At 41.9% G+C, this 22,219-nt stretch overlaps 1 protein-coding gene across 3 annotated transcripts in view; it reads right to left on the reverse strand.

The window, feature by feature from the left end:
* Positions 1 to 22,219, reverse strand: part of LOC108942313 (transcriptional activator GLI3-like) — a 140,231-nt gene that overhangs the window by 54,397 nt on the left and 63,615 nt on the right. For all 3 annotated transcript variants that reach the window (XM_018765571.2, XM_018765573.2, XM_018765570.2), the window contains one exon: positions 18,208 to 18,313. In XM_018765571.2, coding sequence (XP_018621087.2) covers positions 18,208 to 18,313 — 106 coding nt within the window. The remainder of the gene's footprint in view (positions 1 to 18,207; positions 18,314 to 22,219) is intronic.

Consider the following 22,219-nt stretch of genomic DNA (forward strand, 5'->3'; position numbering starts at 1 on the left):
ACACAGTCACCCCATTATTTTCCCCCTAAGTGCCCCCAGTGGTTACACAAGCTATTGGCAAGTTACCCACAATGCAACTATTTACATTTAACATCTTCTCACCTAAATAGCAGTAATGCGGGTCATTACAATATTTATTAATAACACAAAACGGAAAAACGTGGTTGCTACAAGACCGAAGGTCGGAAAAAAAAACAAACGCGGTGGCCCTCTGAAAGAGTGCAGTTTTCTCCGTATGAAGGTATAAGAAAGGTGTATGTGGGAAAAAAAATACTGCATTTCACTCCTATATATTAAAAACAACCACAAAAAAAAATCCATCAGGTTTACTTTTCTAATATAAATTCTGAAAGGAGTGCGCAAGGAAATAAGGCGAGATAGTTGGTAGGGCATGGGCCAGGAGTAACAAGACATAGCCTGCTTTATTATTGCCGTTTCATCCATCTTGTTCGACTAATAAAATGTCACATTTCGTTCTTTGATATTTAATCATAAATCAGAGGCACAAAGGGCTACAGCACCAGTCTCCAAACCTCTCTGCTCCTTAAACACCTTACAGTGGCAGATGAGAGGTGAGACAGGGCTGTCGCACACACTCATGGGCCCACTAACACGGTGCGCTCTTACCGCCCTTTATTCGTTCAGCGGACGCTTCTCTCCAAATCGACGTACGTCTCAGAGAACAGCACAACGGTGAAATGCACCGACGGGCAGAAGGATCCGGATGCAGACACATGATTCCTCAGTACAGTCCATTTGTCTCGTGCTACAATATAAAGCAGGATACACTAGACAGGTAGCTTACGAACGAACAAAATAAATGATAAATAAATACATAAATAAATAAATCAATAAATATAAAGCAAAATACGTGCTTATCGAGCGCATGGGAGTTCATGAACGTGGACTTGTACTGGTGTTTCCTTGATAAATACAATTTAATTTGCTCTATTCCTTACATACACAGAGGAACTTCCCATTTTAATTTTGCTGTGCCAGAATCTGTGAATCTGGACCGAAATACAGTAAGTAAGAGATACACCACAACTGTAAAGTTTTGAAAATTGCCAACTTTGGGGTGTCGCCACCTGGTTATGCACTTTATGTCAATAACTGCAGAACTCTTTATGGTTTGCTCTAACAGGACCGTGGCTACGTTTAAAAGTAAAAACGGTGATTCTTCTTTGCACGGCCTCATTTTTCTTTGCCGGAGGACGCTTTAAAACGCCATGCTTGTCAAAATGATTAAACTTTAATTTGAGAATCGGCCATTCACGTGTCAGATGGAAGCATGTCAGCTTCTATGGAATAAAACAGCAGTTATTACAGACTCGTATTATTGCAGGACTGATTCAGATGGGTGATGAAACAATGCTGCTAGAGACACTTTTCTGCCATGCGCTCAGCCAATATGAATCAGGTATCTAACTGCACCATGGTACAAACAAAATTCAGTTAATAAATGCACAAGAAAGCCGAGTGGAAAAATATGGACATGTATTGACGGAAATAAGTCGTTAATTTAGTTTGGAAAATATCATCAATCAAACTGGCTTATGAGCCTATTTATTCATTTAACCTTTTTATTTTTATTATGAACCTCTTATTATATCAGTTACTGCCTCTGGATTCAAAGGTTGCAGGTTTGATCCCCCACCTCCGGCTGTAGTACCCTTGAGTAAAGTACTTACCCTAAATTGCTCCAGTAAAATTACCCAGCTGTATAAATGGGTAAATAATTGTAAGCCTGTAATAACTGTAACCTTAACATTGCAGGCTGCTTTGGTAAAAAGCATCAGCTAAATACAGATTACATGGAATTATTCAAGGAAGAAAAATTTCACCACTCGTCTTCATGCGGAGCTTCAGTTCACTTGTGGGACAGCAGGTGGCACAGTGGTTAAAACTGCTGCTTTTGGCTTGGGGTGGCTGCGGGTTTGACTCACCCCCCCCAACTCTACCGCTCTTATCAAGATACTTACCCTGAGAAACAGGTAGAGTAAAAATTCCCCAGCTGTCATTGAAAGCTACTTTGGGGAAAAGTGTCAGTTAAATGAATACGTGAAACACAACGCCTCCTGATTTCCACAATTTATAATTTGGAAATTCAAACGGTGGCAATTTATAAGTACCATCCCCATTGTGCCGCTGCGGCCTCAACCGAAGACATTGAAAACTGCGGCACACTTTAAAAAGCACAGACGCCCTGCAGCTGTGTACATGACTGCACAGATGGGCACCATTCCCTTTGGATGCACGCAGAGACAACTGTAGGCTGACCCCCATCTCGGTGTAGAGCACCATGGGAAGCAGATGTACGTCTTCTGCTTTGATTCCCTTTGCATCCCCAGTGGGGCTGCACTGTCCTTTAGCAAAACACAGCGGGGGGGGGGGGGAACAGAACTCCTTTGCAGCAATATATGACACTTTACCCTAGAACAAGTTACGCTGACCTACCCATTTATACAGGCAGCTGTATTTTCCCGGTGCAGGGTAAGTACCTTGACCAGAGCTACTACAGCAGCTGGTGGGATTTGAACCTCCGTCCTCCACCTATAAGTCATCATCACGAACCACTACACCACCTGCTGTTCCACCCCCCCCCATCTAGACAACATAAAGCTCAGATGTGCCTAACTAGAGCAAGCGTCTCAGTTCAAAAACATATCCGTCCTCATAAGAATAAGACAAAGCTCCTCCTGGCTGTGGCAAAAAGGAAAGAGAAAAAACAAAGAAGAGGTAGAAAGACAACCAAAAGAGTGGGGGGAAAAAAAAAAAAAAACTCCAACAGAGAAATCAGCGATCAACGGAGAATGAAAGGCGAGCGAATTAATGTCCTCAAGCTATGATTTCAAAGGATGTTTATTAATAAATGTTTTAATATGCCCTTCCCACTGGCCTTTCGCTTGAAACCCAAAGTGAAAGAGAAAAACAGAAAAAGTTTTTTCTTTTCGGCAAGCAGAGGATAAGATTTATGACCCCGTTCCTTTACTCTGGGTATGAGCTATAACTGGCCCCCTGAGTGAGACTGGGGGCGAGGATTCGGGGAAGGAATAAAGAAAGCTACACACTTCCCTCTCGTTCCCTGCTACTGCTGTCATGTTTGCACATGGTCAATTCAGGGAAAAATACTGCCAACCTTACAAGAAACGCAGTGTACAGTTACATCCCTCCGCAATAACTAGGATCACTGAGGTGCACTGAGGTGAACCAACACACCACGTACAGACATCACGTAAGAAGGTGGGTATTGGCTGTCCGGGTTCTGCTGGTGCAAATGTTGATGTAAAGGTGACTATATTGTTAAGGTAATGTAAAAGCAATGTAAAAAGTCACACTGAACCATACCCCCCCCCCCCCCCCCCCCCCTCCATGGTTGGCACAGTTGAGTTGTTCTGTCCCTCATTGCTCACTGCACTCACTGCCCACTTATGATGAGCTGGGCACCTACAGCACTGCAGGTGGGCCGGACTAGTAGAGTGGTGCTCTACTCAAGTCAGTATTCGGTACCATTTAAGTTTTACAAAGTGCTCTTGTCAGAGCGTTGCCCACTGATGATTAACTGAGTACTCGAGACACAGATGTAAAGAAAGCCAGGATACACAGACTATAGTTTGTAATCAGTGCAAATGCAAACCAAATGGTAACTGAGGAGAGGAAAACAAAAGAACTCCTAACCCAAAAATGAAATGGGGGAAAAATACAACTCTGGGGATCCAAATACCCGTGGCAGCCCACCCCTCCTGGATGACTTACGTTGCCCAGTAAGGCCTACAGTTGGTAGATTGAAACCAAGTGGGCAGCTCTCACGGCATACACACTGGAGAAGCAGAGCGCCTATTTTCACCCTTCCTGAACGGGCACAGTTGTCCTGCTCTAAAGCTGGGAGAAAAAGGTGTTTAAAAAGTTATTTTATTTAAGCCATAAGAAATGTACAGGTATCTGTATTGTGGCATAGGAGTTGCATGAGATATTTGCTTAAATATTTATAAATGTATGCATACAGTGTGCAGGAGAAGTACAGCAGACAAAAAGTTGATATCAACAAGGGCACCCAGTTAGTCACAATGAATGAATGAATGAATGAATAAAACACATCATCGGTGAAGTTTAGATACCTTTGTACTTGTTTTGCCAGTTATGCTTGTTCATGAAAAAAGGGAAGCACTGGAATTTCTTTAAAAAGTGACTTTTGGGGTACAACCTGTACAGGATACTAGTCCATCACAGGGAAAGTACACACACTCACACACTCACACACACATAAGCACAAAGGGCAGTTTTAGCGTTACCAATTCACTTGAACTGTCCCTGCAGCCTATCGACTATGGGAGGAAATAGGAGCAGCCGGAGGAAACGCAGGTGAACGTGGGGAGAACACGCGAACTTCACACTGACTGAGCAAAGTCTGAACCCAAGCCTGAACATCCAAGCGCGACTCGCCACATGTCCCACCCTCCGTTTTCCTTTCCAAATGTAATTCCAAACGGTCCTTTTAAAGCTGTAGAAGGTACAGAAAGAAGATCTAAAGATGGGGCAGATACAGGGTTTACGCTCCAACGAAAAGCCAGCAATGCGCGCCACCCTTTACAGCTCTCGGCCCAAACATGTGAAAGAAGGCATTCGTAAATGTTATCACCAGAAGGAGCGGCTGACTGATGTGGATGCTGGTTTGCGGGACTGATCACTGCACTCCGCATCAGAGGCCAAGAGATGAGCAGAGTGTCGCAAGCTCCAGGGAAGCGGTTCCTGGCACGCTAGAGCACACGGGAACATCGCGGTGGCGATCGCGAAGCCCGGACACTACGGCACACTGCCGTTTTTCACCGCTTGTTATGACAGTTTTGCTTTATAAAAACATCTATAAAGATCTCCTCTACTCTTTCTGCCCAGGAGACAAAAAGGCAAATGAAGAAGCGGTTGTCAAACTTAATTTAAGATAATACCAGGTAAGATAAAAGCAAGAAATACTCCATAAGTACATTTATATAAATGTACTTTTTATTCCCTATGAAAACATTAAGAGCTCTTGAGGATTTTGTGTATTAATTAAGAAAGATTATTTTTATGGACATAGAATGCAAATAAAGACTTAATATATTATATATTATGTTTCATATCATATATAGCATAGGTAATACACTATGTTACTGTGGCAGAACCTTTGGCATATAATTTATATACATTCTATGCAATTATTGTGATAAAAAGTATATTTGTATACATATACGGTCAGTGTTTACTAAATAAACTGACTGGAAAAGGCGTGTTAAAATGCAAGAATATAAATCAGGTAAAACAACTCCACAAAAAACATACATCTTATATTGCACTATTGCATTTAAAATATTTTATTAAAATATTTGAATATTAATACATTTAATACTTTCATATTAGTATTTTTAAACATTTGAATCTAAAAAACGTAATTTCATTCGTAATTTACTATATGAAAAAAACTGAATGTTGGCTTCTATGTATTTTCAAAATGTAATTTGATGAAAAGCAAAGAAAATCAGACCTTTAGCAAATTTTGGCAACTAATATTTTACAGCAAAATAGCCATTAAAGTCGGAGTTGGGTTTTTTAATCATGACGTAATCAATTTTTCACATCCGACAGCTCAATTAACTCATTAACCTTAGGCAAATTAACAAGGTGCCACCCCTCCTCACCACACACACACACACACACACACACACACACACACACACACACACACACAGGAATGCTCTTTTGCAGCCAGACAGTGCTTCTAGCTGTCAGTTACCACCTCTTACATTCTTTCTACCAGGTTTTTATTTTAATTCTAGTGGTAAAATAACAGACATGTATGAAAACTGTCAAAAAAGATAATGCCATATATTTAAAATGTAACTTGAGAAAATACCAAAAATCTGAATTTTAGGTATTTAACAGCAAATTATTTAAGCAACTTAAATAAAACGGAATACATATGTAGCTCAAAAATGTTCAGAAGAAAAACAAAAAACCATGAAAGCAATAGTGAAAAATTCAGCAAAAATTGCTGTTAATGTAACTGCTGATGAATTCAACTACAAACATTCCTAGACACTATTTTTGTCAGCTGCATTAAATATTTAATGAAATACTATTTTAAAACTGGTATTTTAAGTCGAAACATGTTTTCAAACAAATATTTCATAACCACATTTTTATTACATTACCGGGAGAAATTCCGAATTTAGACAAAGCCTTTTGAATTCAGACGGAAATCATGTTTCTTTTAATCGAAATAAATAGGAGCCACGAATCTTCAAAGGAAAGGGAAGCATATTTCCTGTAATCCAGGCATTCCCGGAACAGACAATTGAGTGTTCTGATCTCTGATACGGAGTCCGTGACTGACTGACACACACACACACACACACACAAAGTGCAGCAAAGGAAATACAGACAAATGCGCATTTACAAGACTGCGCCGAAACCTGCGCACATGCTTTTCAGGCAGGGATGCTGAAAAGCTTCATCTCATTACGCTCATGAAAGGATGTTATATCTAATTAAGTTTCATGTCACACTGTTGTTACATTTTAAGCCAAGCAAAATACTCCAATTTTAAGACCAGTAAAATAACTATAGAGCAGACTGTATAAATATCCCCAGTGTTCCCCAGCACCAGAGAAATTAAAAACCAAAATCATTTCATAAAGTAAGGAACCAAAAATATAAAAGAAACATAAATAATGTGTATATTTAAAAATGTTGTTTTCACTGTTTCCAAAAGGAAATTATTCCCCTTAATTGCTGACATGTATCTGCGGTAAACTGACTCAGCAGCCGTGCCGCTCGCTCATTCTCTGAGATGCGGACCCCGATGATCTGGAAGGCGGAGGTGGTCTTCCGCAGGAGGCGTTCCTCCCCCGGCTCTAAAGGGTCCTCAGTGCCCCCCACACCAAAGTAGAAAAGGGTGCCATCTCCTTCCGTCCCTACCCCTAATACATCTTTCACCCCAAATACGCACAGCAACCCTCAACACGCGCCTCTGAAATCCACCGGAATTCCAGTTTTTAATGGGTAGCCCCCTTGCCAGGCCCATTAAAAACTGGAATTCCAGTGGGTTTCAAAAAAGTGTTTTACCTTCCCCCCTCTCACTTCTGGTTGTGCCTGAGTATTTATCTCTATTCTCTGTAAATCCTGAAATTGCTTAGGAGGAGAAGGGAAAAAAAAAAAAAAAGGAGAGATACTTCCCCTCACATGGTTCAAAAAGCAGCCCCTAACTTTCTTCTTTTTTTTCCCCTCTCTTGTGAAAATTGAAGAGGCTTTATGTCAAATACAGCTAAAGCCAGCCCCTCCATATCAAGCGACGCTGTGCGAAAATTACTGTGGCAACGATAAGACTGCTAGATATAGCGGGTGGTGGTGGTGGTGGCGGGGGGTGTCGGAGGGAGTGGGGGCTGGGAAACTGAAAGAAAGTGACTCTACTCAATTTATACAGCAAAATTGGTATGACTGAATATTTTTCATTCAGGTGACTGATAATATCAGGGAAACTGCAATGCAGATAAATAAAGGAGCCTTCTGTCAAGAATAAACACCATTAATCATGGAGCCGTGTGACCGCCTGTCCACCGACAGCCAAGAAAGAGAAAGCATTAAGAGGGGAGGGAGCGAGAGAAGGAGGGAGCAACTTTACAAGTGAAGGGTGACCTATGTGGGCACTCGGTGCCTTTTTTAGGGCTTTCCGGAAGGTGGGTGTCTGCAGTGGCATTCTCCCTTTTCTACGTGCCATCGTACCACCAGCCCGTTTACACACATGGATCTTTTGTTCAGAAAGCAAACAGACAACACTGACTGTCAAATATATTGACTGTGAAAGATGCTGAACTCATCTTGAGTGCAGATCGCCTTTCTTCCCCCTAATTTTGTTCATTATTATAATAAATTTCACAAGAATATGCCTTTGTACAATGTTTATATATATATATATACACACACACACACACACACATACACACACACACACACACAGGGTGGTGTGAGAGGATGTGGGTTTGATCCCCACTCAGCCTGTGTGGAGTTCACATGTTCTCCCTGTGCTGTGTGGTTTTCCTCTGCGTGCTCTGGTTTCCTCCCACACTCCAAAGACATGCTGTTCAGGTTCTGCCTTAGTGTGTGAGTGACACAGAGAGTGTGTTCCACTGATGTATGGATTAGTGGCCCATTGTAAGTAGTGTATCTAGCAGAGTAAGTCACCATGGTGAATAAGGTGTGTGGGCTCATAACACTACAGAGAATTCATTAGATGTAGCTTTGGAGAAAAACGTCTACTAAATAAATAAATGTAAATATATACCCCGAACTTTAAAATCTTTTATTTTAAAATAACTTACATGTACAATTAATATACATGAATATCAATAATTTGATAACTTTTATAGCTTCCAAAAAAGTTGCATTCATATTACAGGCCAACTGAAACACTGGGATATTGCGTTTCAGCACGGCATTTTCTGTTTCTTTTTCTGAAAGAATAGCCCGAATTGGAGATGAAAGGAAAATTTGTTTGCGTTTTTGTTCGGAGCAGCAAAGGTAAACAAATTGAAAGCTCTCTGAAAACTTTCAAAAGGACATTCATCTTTCTGGCATTTCTCTGATACCGTTGAACCGCTTCTGGATATGTAAAAAAAAAAAAGAGTACAATAGTGTACAAATAACAACTTTCTCTTTCTCCCAGATTTGAGCAATATGTAAGGCAACAGATGATGAATATGGAAGAAAAGGACCGGGTGTTTGCGTACGCCTTTGCGCATGTGGGGATGTGTGCGTCAGGGTTGGTTACAAACAAAGCGGGTGTTGGGGGCACGCGGCTCTGAGGAAGGGAGCATCTCGCCACCTGGTGAGGCAAGGCACCGTGCTCCACACCAACCTCAGGGTGCGCGGGGGGCTTGGCGGCGAGGGCCGTGGGCTATGAGAACGCCTAAACAAAGACGTGCGAACGGAAGGGGCGCGAGTACTTCCGATGTTTCAACGCACTAGATGTGAAGGGGGATGGATGCAGGAACAAAGAGCCGAGAGACGGGACGACGACACCTTCAACGGGTGTGCGCGTCTAGCTTCTACTTTCTCATCTTCCTTTTGTCGCGGAGCCTCGAAGCCGAGACGTTCTCCCGTAAAGCCTGCCATCTGGATAAGGGGGATATCTGGAAGAAGCTGGTGAGATAAGTCTTTGGTCTTTATGCTAAACAGTAGGAGGCTTCTCAATGTGCAGCTTCGCTTCCCAGACAACAGTTTATGTAAATAACAGAACTACACAGTATACACCTACAAAAACATTTGTCAGTGGCCAAAGGGGGGAGGAACAGAAGCACAATAAAAGAATGGATACAAGAGATTTCCATAAAGGAGAAATACAGTGGATGGGGTAAACGCCCATTAAAAAGCAAAGATACAAGGAATGGTGGTAGAGATTTATTGACCGACTGAGTTAACAATAGAAGGAAAGTTGGTGATGTCATTGGTTAAGAACGGCACGTCAAGAATTCACCTTGCGCTAAGGCACTGAGCTTGGGAGATACACCATCCTCTGCAGTGCACCTCCAAGCTCCAGCTTTGCTTCTCCAGTCTGATTCTTGGGGGCAGAACTTGAGGAAACGCCTTTGGGCCGGATGGGAAGCACAGCTGCGTAACAACCGCGCGAGCCTGTAGACGGGAGACGCTCTGAAAGAGCGAGCCGCCTTCCATCGGCCGAGACATAACATCATTATGCGGGATAATGCTGAAGTATTCAAATCCAACCTCTCTGTTTGGGCCCTCCGTTTCTTTTCATAGCTAATAACTTAGCTGTACGTCTCTGTTTTGACAGCAGAGCACATTCTTGGGTCTGCTTTCTATTCACACAACCAAACCATCACTTCTTATCACGTTGACAAGCATGTTAAAAAAAAAAAAAGGAGCTTAAATTAAATCAAATCTGGTTCTTAGGAAATCTTGTGTGCAGAAGTGTATGGGAAACCTGTGGACTTATTTCAACCTGATTCAGAGCTCAAGGTAACCGTAGGAATGGGCAATAGTGGTTTTTCACTCTCATTGGGGAACATCACCTGTCAAGATGTCCCACTGAAGGGTAAAAGTGAGACAGACAGAAGACTTTGAGTGTCCTTAAACACGCATTTAATGGAAAGAAAGTCTGCTGAACGAGGTGTCAGTTCACCAGGAAAATTTGGACATCGGAATAATATTCATAGCTATCTGCTGCATCAAACATACCGGCGAAATGCCGAGAGCAAATTTTCTCGTTGAATCTCGCCGTTTTTCTGAAACTTTTCTACAAAGTGACTTGCTCACACAAACCTACTTAAAATGATTTACTGATTGACAGAGTTGTGTCGTTTTTACTGGATGCAGTCAGGGTGAGAACTTGCCGAGAGGTTCAAGAGGAGAAGTGGGCGTTCGAACCAGGGCACTTGAAGAGAAGGCGATACCTTAACTACTACGCTCACTGCTGGCCTTTCCCTAAAAAAATAGCAAGACCCCAATACTTTGGGCAACATAGCTCTATAACTCGGAATTAACACTGACTTAATGCTCTCACATACATATCTATTAACTTCATAACACTTTATTTTTCAAGAATCAGATAAGTTAGTGCTTTTCTGACCATGGCTAACGGTCCAAGTGCAAGGCTTGGTGTCCTACTGCTATAGACGATCTAGTAACTATTACACCCACTTTTACAATAGAATACCATGACACCCTTAAGAACTCCAAGTTGAGGTGGATAATTGACTCCGGTCTGGTTCCTCTGTGTGTGTCTATGTGTGTGTGGCTGTTGCCAAGGAGACCAGGAGCAACCGCCCCTCAAGAGAAGGTCTTTGTTTCCAGTACAGGCCGCTGTCAGCGGCGAAGCCGGGATGAAAGGGGACCTCCTCTCTCCCCTCTGCCTAACAGCTCCCTCTAAGCCCGTCCCACACAATGAACTTGGCAGGCGAGACAAGGGCGCCAATCAAGCACACGCTACGCAACCGATGTGCCGTAGCATTTATTAGACTGAAAAGCGGCTTTCTCCGAAGGAGGAGCTGTCGGCAGGACATGTAGAGCTGCATCCCAACCCGGCACCTTCATTTCTGGTGTAAGGGAGCAGCAGGGGCCACGATAGCCAGGTTTCTCACCCTGTTGTGGCTAGAACTTTCTGGAAAACCTTCCACTTTCTGTACCTGTGCAACCCGACCCTTGCCGGTGCGCTTATTATGTAGTGTCTGCAAATGAAGTGGGTCGGCAAGACAATAGAGTGATTAAAGAAATGTCCCCCAAAAGCCCAGGCTTTACGGTGACCTTGAACAAAAGTAGGCGTCTTGCAATACTTAAATATCGAGCTGTTACAATTGGCTGGTTTGTAAAATAGAGTTCATTGGCTCATGAAGAGCCTTGGGGCGACAAACTGTTGGAAAGCCATGGCAGTCCGGTGCATCACTCCAACACTTTTTAAATATATTTTTCAGAATTTCCAAGAAAAAAAAAAACTGAAAATACAATCACAAAAATTGTACTTTACCAAAATCACAGTATTTCAATATCTGAAGTGTTTCACTTAAATAAAACCTTCAATATGAACATAAAAAATGTTTTACCATAAGTGCAGAACTGGAAAGGAAGTGTCAAACGCAATGCCACCCTCCAACATGTAAGGTGTGATTTTTCCACTTATTTTGTCATAATACGTGTGTTTTGTTAAAAGATAAAATTTTAAATACACGTAACTGCATTACTGTCATATCAAAATGATTTTTAAAAATAACGGACGTGATGCATTGGAATGACAAGTCCCATTACCAGGCCCGCCTTCCCCGCAGTTACTCCAGCTGTGAGGATTTTAGGATGTGAGGAGGAACTGCACCTACTAAGCAAATAAAATCTGTGATGATATTTTTAAGGAGGAGAACATTTCTAGGCAAAATGCAAATTCTTCAGACAACCTGCACTTTACCTCTCTTTTTTAATTTTGCAGCCCAATGCAAGCAAAAAAAATCCCAGCACCCCATGCAACTCCATGTACCTTATATCCTGTTGTCGATTACTACAGAGCAAAGTTTTACATGTAGAGAGGGTACGAGTTTCCAGTCATGCATCATGTGTCCCCTGGAGCTCACATACTTCTCAACACTATAAGCAGTGCAGGCAGGGGGAATAATTCACCGAACTGACTTATTCATTTGAGAAAAGTCGTGTTGCACCACTTACGCAGTGGGAATAAACAAAAACAGGTTCTGTCCTCTACAATCCCCACTCCTGGGAATTGAACACACAACCATCGTTGACCTGGCCACACAAAAGTAGTTAAACGTTGACACGTCTACCTTGTCACTTTGCCGCGTCCGTCGGCTGCATAGTTAGAAAACGTCGGCGATCTCGAAACTCTGATCCAAGAGGCAAATATGCAGTCATAGCAACTACAGAAAACCCACAAGCAACATTTAAGATACATTGTACACATTACTTTGAATGAATCATATAAATAAAGAGAAAAACTCAGTTAAAATCCAAATACTGTCATCAGTTGATCCACGGAACTTCCCCTTTCGTTTCACGCTGTGCAAATCCTTCCGTCCTTCTGTCCCACTCGGCTTCGTCCACCTGCAGCAGGGGCTTACCTTGCTTACTGCACTCGCCTGCGGTAAAACTGTAAAATCAGTCACTGATCTTCCCACTTGGGCCAGGACATCAGTCCATCTCATTTCAAACTTCGGCGAGGCCTTCTTTTCAACTTTCAACTTCAATTTACTCTGCTGTTTTTTAAACATCATAGCGTTTCTTAGGATCCCCGGGCTACCAGCGGCTGCCCTGCCAGGGCTGCGACTATTTTTAGTAAACTGCATGTTCCTTACAAACTATTTATTATAAGCATACAGTATGGTCTGTTTTTTTCTGGAGATGTGGATAAACAAAGTTACGTTGCTGCGATGGTCTATGCCGTCTGTTCTGCCTTGGAAGTTAAATGTCAGGCTGAGTTTAACAAAACTGCACTACAGTGTTACTACAGTGAAAATGTCAGCTGATTCCCACAAATACCGCAATATTACTAAAATTAGCCGGGACATGTTTAATGCTGAATGGCAGAAACTGGTATACGCTCTAAAGTGTATTATTAGCAAATAACTAAATCCATAAGCAGCATGCCCACACAGGGAAAGCCCAGACTTTCTGTCTTTAATATTAAATGCCACACGAGTGCCTGTCTTGTATATATTCATAAGGCGGACGATTATCCACGCCAGTAATTGCGCTTTCCTCCAGCCTAATAGGGCTTGTGTGCAAAAACAAAGGACAGTTAATTTGTGATTTCCTGTGCTCATTCGGAGGCAAATTAAGTGTCAACCAGCTAATATGGAGCATATTTCATTTTATGAGCTTTTAATTTAATTCCAACGCCTCATACCATTGATAGACGCGGCCATGGCTCCCGTGAACAAAAGCCGGAGGTAATAAATAAACATGTTTCAATTAGGCTTCCCCAAATAATAGGATATGATTTTGCTTGTGCTACTCGGGCTGCTACTAAAGGCATCAATATTGCTGGGAAAATGAGGCTGCAATCACAGTTTTCTCTGGACATAAATGCCCAATTCTGCAGTAATGCGCAGCAGAGAAGACTGGGCAGATTGATTGCGTTGCCGCAAGTCAAAAGGAACTGTAATTACAAGTCGTAATGAGGGACTGCACTGGAAAGTATGGCAATAATATTCCACGTGTACTTAGGCATATATTTAAGGGTGTTAATAACGATTAATTCTGTTCGCCAAAGAGAACTTGTCTTAAAACAATTTGATTTTTCTTCCTCTGCCCCTCCCCCAGTGTGCCTCTGTACTACTGCCACCAAGAGAAAATGAAAAATACCCCAGTAAAGAACTTGGTCCAACATGCCCAAGAGTTTCTCTTTTCCCACTGGCATATGGATGCCATAGCAGGTTTCACGAAGCCAAATGTCCAGTCCTGCTAGTCTTGACCATCGATACGTAAAATAACATGTAAACAGCATGATAAAATTAATGCGTCTTTTGGGTATGAAATTTTCATTACTCCGGCCTCATTTATCCACTATGCAAAATATCTGTAATGAAGATTTACAATGTAAAATTTTTACAAACTGCACACAATACTGTAGCAGAAAAAGACTGAAAATGGGGGTATGAGAAGATAAAATAATAAATACTCAGCTGTAGATCATTGGGTCAACTGCTTGTTGCCAATATCATCTAAAAATATTACACATCAATCATGTATCCTTTCCTTCTATTTTCTCTCTTACACCCTTTTAGGTTTCACTGAATCGGTTAAGAATTTCAACAGCTCAAAATAATGAGAGAATTTTAATTTTTCTTATGTGAATAATGCAAAATTTTCAACAAATTTTGCACTTGATCTGGGGTACAGATGAAATAAATAAGGCAGTCTGAGATACACTCATTCCTCATGTTGCAAAAATTTGTGGCTGGTGATCAATAACAAGATGAAGAATGTTGCTCTAAATTATGGACAGAATCAGTCAAGAAACGGCAATGTTGTTGACTGATTCTGTATAGAAAAGGTATTATTACGTTCAGTTATTTTAGTTTTAATTTTAATGTAGTTTAGAGTTAAAAAAACGGTAACATGATTTCTTCATGATAAATTTTATTTATTATAACTATGTCCAAGATCATAACAGAACCTAATCCATAAATAATCCGAGGTGCCTCTCTATTACTGAGGTTGAAAAAGGAAAAGTTGAAAATGACCAAAAGCCGATGAACACCGGACTAGTTTGTATGATGAATCTGTCAACAATCGACGTTGAGTATGAGGCTGTGGGGATGGTATTTTTCCACCCTAGTAATTTTTTACGAGTTTTAATTTTAATGAAGAATCCAGTCAATAAAATAAAAGTGTTATACTGTGATGTAAAGGCTTCTGCCATAGCCTTCACTTCACCACAGCCTTGCACTGGACAAACAGCTATTGAAAACAGATGGATGGATGAATAGCTGTAATCTGTAGAGCTATCTGAGGGTTTTTGCTGAACCAAGATTGTTACTGAGCGGTAAAGGACGTTGGAGTTATGAACAGACTTTTCCAACTGCCGAAAATTGTGTTGAAGTCGAGGAGCAAGTGTATATAAATATATACATATTTAAAACTACAGTTAACATTCGGTGCTGATTCTGAAACTTCGTCACAAGATTCTTATAAAGTTAACAAAACGCTCCCAAATCTGAATTCGTCCTTCCAAGTAAGCGCAAAAATCGATGAATGCAAAAAATGTCCTTTCTCTATTTATGACCTACTTGAACTCAACACACATAGCAAAACACACAAGGCAACTCGATAAACATCATAAAGACTGAGATGCAGGTGTGTTGTAAAAGCACTAGCTGAGAGGGCCAAGAAAAGAGGGTTGCTCAAAACTCCTACTCAACAGGGGGCAGGGAGCTTCGCCAATAGAGCGTCATCTTTAATTTAATTCATGGGCTCCCTTCCGCTAACCTGCCCTCTAAATCTCTCCAAAGCACTCCTGACTGATAACACGTGAGGCCGTTTGTTTAAGACGTGTTACTCTACCATGTTCACCCCATTATCTCTGCATAAGCTAAATGCTAAATTATATTTGCCATTTTGTTTGCAGTGACACTGGGCATCAATCACGTCCCTTTTATTTCCCCCCACCAGCCCACTGCTGCCGCCCCCACGCCCCCACCCCACAGAACCGCAGCAGAGACGAGGGAACGGGCATAAAAAATTCATTATGGTTAGCAGTAGTTGGCGGGGGAAAGATGTGACACGGAGCGGGGGCCGTAATGATGAAGAATATCAAACGTAATATGGTCAAAGTAGCTGCTCCTTTCAATTTGTCCCTCTTGAGCTGGTGACTGCTTCCTTCCGCTCTCGAGTTCCCCCTCAACGCTGTTGCTGTGACTTCAGTCCGTAGGGTGTCCTGGCGACAGCGAGGACCTGTACACAGCCACCAACACGAGACACAGCGATTCCCTCACCCTCTGATCACTTGCTGTATTTCGCAGGCCCAGGCTTCGCGTAAACTGGCTGATGGTGAACCAACAGTCGGTGGCTTTGCGGAGACTCGTCGACAAACACAACAAAGTAGTTCTTTTCAGTGCTCGGAGTCACCACCACTTAACTGATAAAAGGGGCGGCATGGTGGCACAGCGAGTAGTGCTGCTGTTGCACAGCGCCTGGGTGGATTGAGGACATGCATTCAATCCCCACTCAGTCTGTGTGGAGTTTGCATGTTCTCCCTGTGTCTGCGTGGGTTTCCTCTGGGTGTTCTGGTTTCCTCCCACAGTCCAAAGACATGCTGTTCAGGTTCCCCCATATTGTGTGAGCGACAAAGACAATGTGTTCCACTGATGTATGGATGAGTGAGTGACCCAGTGTAAGTAGTGTGTCAAGCAGTGTAAGTCACCTTGGTGAAGACGGTGTGTGGGCTGATAACACTACATAGAGTTCATTGGAAGTTGTATTGGAGAAAAGAGTCTGCCAAATAAGTAAATGTAAAAGGGTGCCCCTATCAGTCAAAACAGGGTTGTCTAACAAGAAATAAGACTTTATCCCTTAAATGGCTTGAGTAGAACAACTTCTATGGGGTATAAGAAGTACTCACTACCTCAGTCTGCTACCACAATTTACCTTGTTAGAACATATCTAAATTGGACTCTTTTTTTGGTATGGTTAACAACACTTTCAATATAATTTTGATTCTCCATATTTACTTATTATAAAAGGGAAGTAAAGAAAGGTAAATTAGAAATCTGATAAAATTCAGCTTTGAAAAGTATTCACTGCTTTAGTCCTTAGTTGTTTAACATTTAATTTAGTTTAACATTTGACATTCACAGCTATTAGTGCATCATGTCTTTTGTGGTACGTTTCAAGAGGTTTTCCATGTTTTGCAAACTTTATATTAAAGTTAAATGTGATTTTCGGTGGACGAAGTCTTGGGGGCAAATATTTCCTACACTGACTGTATATTTCAATATTTAGTATTTTGAAGCATATGAATTAACTGTAGTTTGTCAAACCTGAAAAACTGGCTTTGTCATCATTGTGAATGTCCAGAAATACCAGTGGCTTAGTTTCAGGCCCCGGTGAAGTTAAGAATATTATAAAACATCTAACAGAAAACTGGGATGACACTGCAAGCAATGTCAGCTAAACTAAACACTGGGCAGTTACCATATTAACCCTTCCTTCCATCTGTAGAAACAATGGTCACCCTGAGAAACCGATGAACGTGTGTGTGTGTGTGTGTGTGTGTGTGTGTGTGTGTGTGTGTGTGTGTGTGTGTGGGTGTGGACAACAGTGGCTTGATCACTGAACTGGCACACTGTGTGAACCTTGGTGTGTGCTGCTTCTCTTGGCTGACATGTGTTTACATCAAATGACTCATGCTGCTTAAAGACAGGGCCTGGTTTTTGATCTGAAATCCAGAGAACAGGCACCTCAAACAGGACCACGCATTGTACTACATGGATTTCAACCTTATATTTTTCAACCATAAGTCCCTACCACTGTTAATCCAAAACAATGGCTCAATATCATAGCGTTTGCCCTAGGTTTTAAAAAACATATTTTGCTGTTTTTTTAAATCTTGTTTATTTCACAGTTGCCAGTAAACCAAATACTCTTTGGCTGCATTGCTTCCAACTACTTAAAATAGCTCCTCTGTTTTCCACTTAAGAATGTATGAGAACTGTAAACCAAAGAGCATATATGTGTATTACTTGGCAGTCAGAGGCAAAATTATATGTGAAACAGAGTCAAAACACCACGGTCGTTTAACCATGTATATGGTTATGTAATGCACACATGGTATTTTCTACGAGATGTACATCGCTTTGAAGAAAAGCATCTGCTAAATTAATCAATGTAAATGTAACCTTTGCTGGTCTACTACACAAGTTAAAATCAACAAGTAAAGAAAACAGCATATCTGTAACATCCAGAAACTTGGATGCTGACCCAGGTAGATGTGGACCTCTACCTGAGCAATTATTGAGCATATCATAAAAGTTCCTCTTCGGTGTTTATGAGAGCATTTTGAAAATTGAATAATACCCCAGAACTGAATATTATCCCACTGTGGCTCCTGCACTGGTCAGTCCAGGACTCATGTGTAAAAGATATGTATCGGAGAAGCATTCTGACAACAGGTAATGAAAGTATGAAAGAGATGGCGGCACACGCCATGCCACTTACACATGCAGGGGGGGCATAGGCGACGGGTCGTAGATGTATCGCCCCTGGGCGTGGCGCTCGTCGATGGGTACTGGCGGGTGGAAGGCGGGGAAGAACTGAGGTGTGGCTGTAGGAGGAGAGAGGGAGTAAAAACACAAAGAGAAAGAATGGGTCAAAACATTTATACCTGTAGGAATACAAAATAAATGGTAATCTTGGAAATTTTTAATGGCGAGCCATGATCTCTCATAAAGTCAAGGCACTCAAACTGTATAGGTGTACTCATTAATATTCTCGTCCAGTTCTTCATAAAATGATTGTCGATTAGTCGATTTGACTCATTTAAACAGCTGGATAATATGTTGGAGTCAGGTCAAGCTTGCTCAAGGGTTCAACGACTGGCACCCTCTCGATTACCAGGGCATATCCTTAATTAAGTTGACCCTCGTTCACAATTTTTTTTAAAGTATTTAATTTCTTTTATTCTTGTGCAATTGTGAATCAAAGACGGATATGTGGGCCTGGTGCTACACGTTCACCTCGACAGTGTCACCGCTGAGTCCCAGGCGTGGTTGCCCAAAAAAGACCATACCGCATTGCTGTCTCACAGCAGAAAACCAATTTCTTTACTAGTCCATATTTTCCGAGCACAATTCAAAGGACCAATTTACTTACTCTGCTCAAAGACAGAATTCCATTAAATTCAGCAGTCAATGAATGTCTTCAGAAGGGTATGCTGACCTTACTGGCCTTGTATGACAAATGACAATGACAAAACTGGACTTATCCACACACAGGAACGTTTCGTGGACTTAAAGGCAAATTTTACAATCCAACTGAAACAAGTTGAAGCCATTATTTGTCTTTTTTTAATGCAGGTATCATAGTTACTGCTTACAGCTGTGAGTAGCAGAGAGTAGCACTGGTGCCTCACGGCATCTCGTGTGATCAGACGTGACTTCGGATCTTGTTTGGAGTTTGCATGACCTCCCCATGTGTGCATGGGTTTCCTCCGCATGCTCTGGTCTCCTCCCACAGTCCAAAGACCTGTGTTTCTGATAGACTGGCGCATTTAAAACGCCCTTTCTGCTGGTGAGTGAGTGTATTAAATTTCTCTTCTGCACACCTGGCTGCATGACTGCATGGAGTTTAGTGTAATGTATTTAGCACACTAAGTTACCTTGCACTACCATCTCCACCATGAAGCCTCTCGTTGGACCAGAATGTCCTGGTACATGTTGGGTTTGACCTGTCAAAGGGTTCCCATGCATCCTCAGCTCTACACTGGCTTCCTGTACCTGCCTATAGAAAGTTCTGCACTCTGGTCGCATTACACCATCAATAGATCAGCTCTCTGATACCTCCTGATCACTTGCTACTTCCCAGGCAGACCCCTACACTCCATCTTTGGCCACTTGGTGGTCCCAGTGTGACAGCACGTCTGTCCCAGTGAGGGATCATTCGAAAAATGGCTTATTCATGTTATTGAATCTACAGTTAAGGTAACTTAGTGGGTACACACACTGAATTGGCTATACCATTTATATCATACACATACAAACACACAACATATCCATCCAACTCTCGTTGGTATGTCTGTTATACATGTTTGTGTTTCACTAATACACTACTAACCCAATGGTGTCGTTTTTAGGCCAGGTAAAAGACCCCAGTAAATGTTTCAGGTCACCTTAAATACTGCCTGGGATATCTGGGGTAACCCATACTCGCAACAAGGGGAAAACAAATGAATGAATTGAGAAGGTGTCAGCTGAATACTACTTTACATTTACATTTATTCATGGTCTGGAACAGAAGCTGTGTAGAGTTTGCTGTGAGAGAAGGCTGGTTCCTGCAGATGGTATTGCAAGACATATGGGCAGGACCAGGTTACGTTATCATTCTGGTGCTTGTATGTTTGGGATCATTGTCTTGCTGCAAGAAGCAGAGATGTGAGTTGATTGTTACTCCCAGGCTCTTAACTAATGAAGGAGGTTAAATGAGTGAACTGTCCGGTTTGATAGAGATAGAGCCTGACAGGTGGGCACTCCAGCTTGGAGCTCTTGAGATTAGTTTAAGATCATAGTATTGCATGTTGCCAACCGCTTGTCCCGAGCAGGGCAAACCGGAGCCTAATCTGGAAGCACAGCACACAAGGCCAAAGGGGGAGGGTACACACCACGGGCGGGACGTCAGTCCATCGCATGGCACCCCAAGCAGTGCTCAAATCCCAGACCCACCACACAGCAGGCACTGGCCAAACCTGCTGCACCCCCACATTCCCCATTATATGCTGCTTTTGAGAAAAGCATCCTAAAAAATGAAGAAATGTGAAAAAAATGGGGTATTCTTTTACTGGAATAAAAAAAGGTTCAAAATGTTAACAGATGATGTGACGCATAGTTGCTACCGCTATCTGCAATACAGCTGGAGTATGGTAGCCAATCCTGTAAACCTCAGCCTAGGCCTATCCCCACCTCAAAGTAAATGCTGCCTTGTTCCCATAACTGAGTCATCCCAGATGCTGACAAGGGGATCATATGAGCCCCACATTTCACTGGGGTGTCAAATTTTGTGAAACAGTGGCCCACATCAAAAGCAAAAAACTTTGCTGATCTATTTCCTATATCTCTACCCTGAATTTGAAGCCACAGTGCCCTTAATCTTAGACGGATTAACATGTCCTTAAGGGCATAAAGTACACCTCAGATGGAGGTGGCATTACACATGAATCATAGCTGTGATAGGTTTAGGCCCCATCGAATTGAATCCTCACACTTGTGGGATTAAAATGGGTGGATTTATAGCATCCCTTCCCTTGACACGGTGAACGAGAGGAAGCGCTGGAGAACCGGGGAAAACAAAAGAAGCAGTGTTCCTCCAGACGGTTGTCTGGATTGGGTGGGGCTGGGAAATTTGGGAGAGGCCTCCCGGGCAGGCACACTTGTTTTTTCATGTAAACAGCTGGCTTCTTCATTGCTGGCTGTGGATGACTGCCAGAAGGAGGAGTGCCCCCCAACATCTGCATTCACTTCTGTTCACTTCACAGAGACAGACAGGGCACCACAGTTGGGGAACAGCGGCATTGTTATGATTCTGTTGATTTAAGATGTTTTGCTTCATGATTCAATCCTGAATATTTACAGGATACCTTTCCTGAACAGTCTGTGCATCAAGGCAGCAAAATGTTAATGGGTGATGGAGAAAAACGGTAGAGCCTCCAAGATCTTAGTGGCCATGGAGAAGAATAGAAGAGACAGCCAAAACCTTTATGGGTTATGGGGTAGAAAGCTTCTTCAATCAAGTTCTCCTACAAAAGCTTTCGATTTCAAATTATTATGTACATCAGTTGATTTATGCGAAAGCTTGTAAAAAGGACTGATTTTAATCCTGTTTTAGCAAGCTGCCTGGAAAATATGGTTTCTTACTAATGAATCATTAATTTTAAATAGTCTTAATTACAAGTCACTGTGCAGAAACCACAGGCATTTGCGTATGTTATGAATAAAATAAAGATTCTGTTTCTCTTTACACAGACCTTCCAGAGACATTTTGCACATACTGGCTATAAAAAGGGTAAAAACAAACAGTTTAAGCAGTAATAACCAAAGGCGTGTCAGGGCAGAAGTAGTTAAAAATCTGATTTTCTGCAAGTTATTCAGTGTCGTACCACAAAATTCACTCTTGAGTTCTTTCTTATTTGATTAAGTCCAGGAAAATTTGTGGGGAACATGGAGCTTTTGCTTTATTCGGTGTCAAACTTAAAAGTAACAGATCATGCAATTATGTACACCTATCCAGTTTTAAGGAATTTTTTAAGTAGCGCCTGTCAACAAAAACTGTACACTCCGAAAGTCCTGTTGTGCTTAAATAATTACAAACAAGAATTCAATTTAAATGAAAGAGGAAGTAAAGGCAAAATAAAAGACAAAGTATGTGTCCATGTATGCAAAACATGTGTCTGTTTTCATCGTTTCATCGTTTATCTCTAAGAAATGGCATTTAATAAGTCAGGGACCTTTTTACCAGCATA

The sequence above is a fragment of the Scleropages formosus genome, chromosome 5 (genome assembly GCF_900964775.1).
Source record: "Scleropages formosus chromosome 5, fSclFor1.1, whole genome shotgun sequence".
Taxonomy (NCBI): domain Eukaryota; kingdom Metazoa; phylum Chordata; class Actinopteri; order Osteoglossiformes; family Osteoglossidae; genus Scleropages; species Scleropages formosus.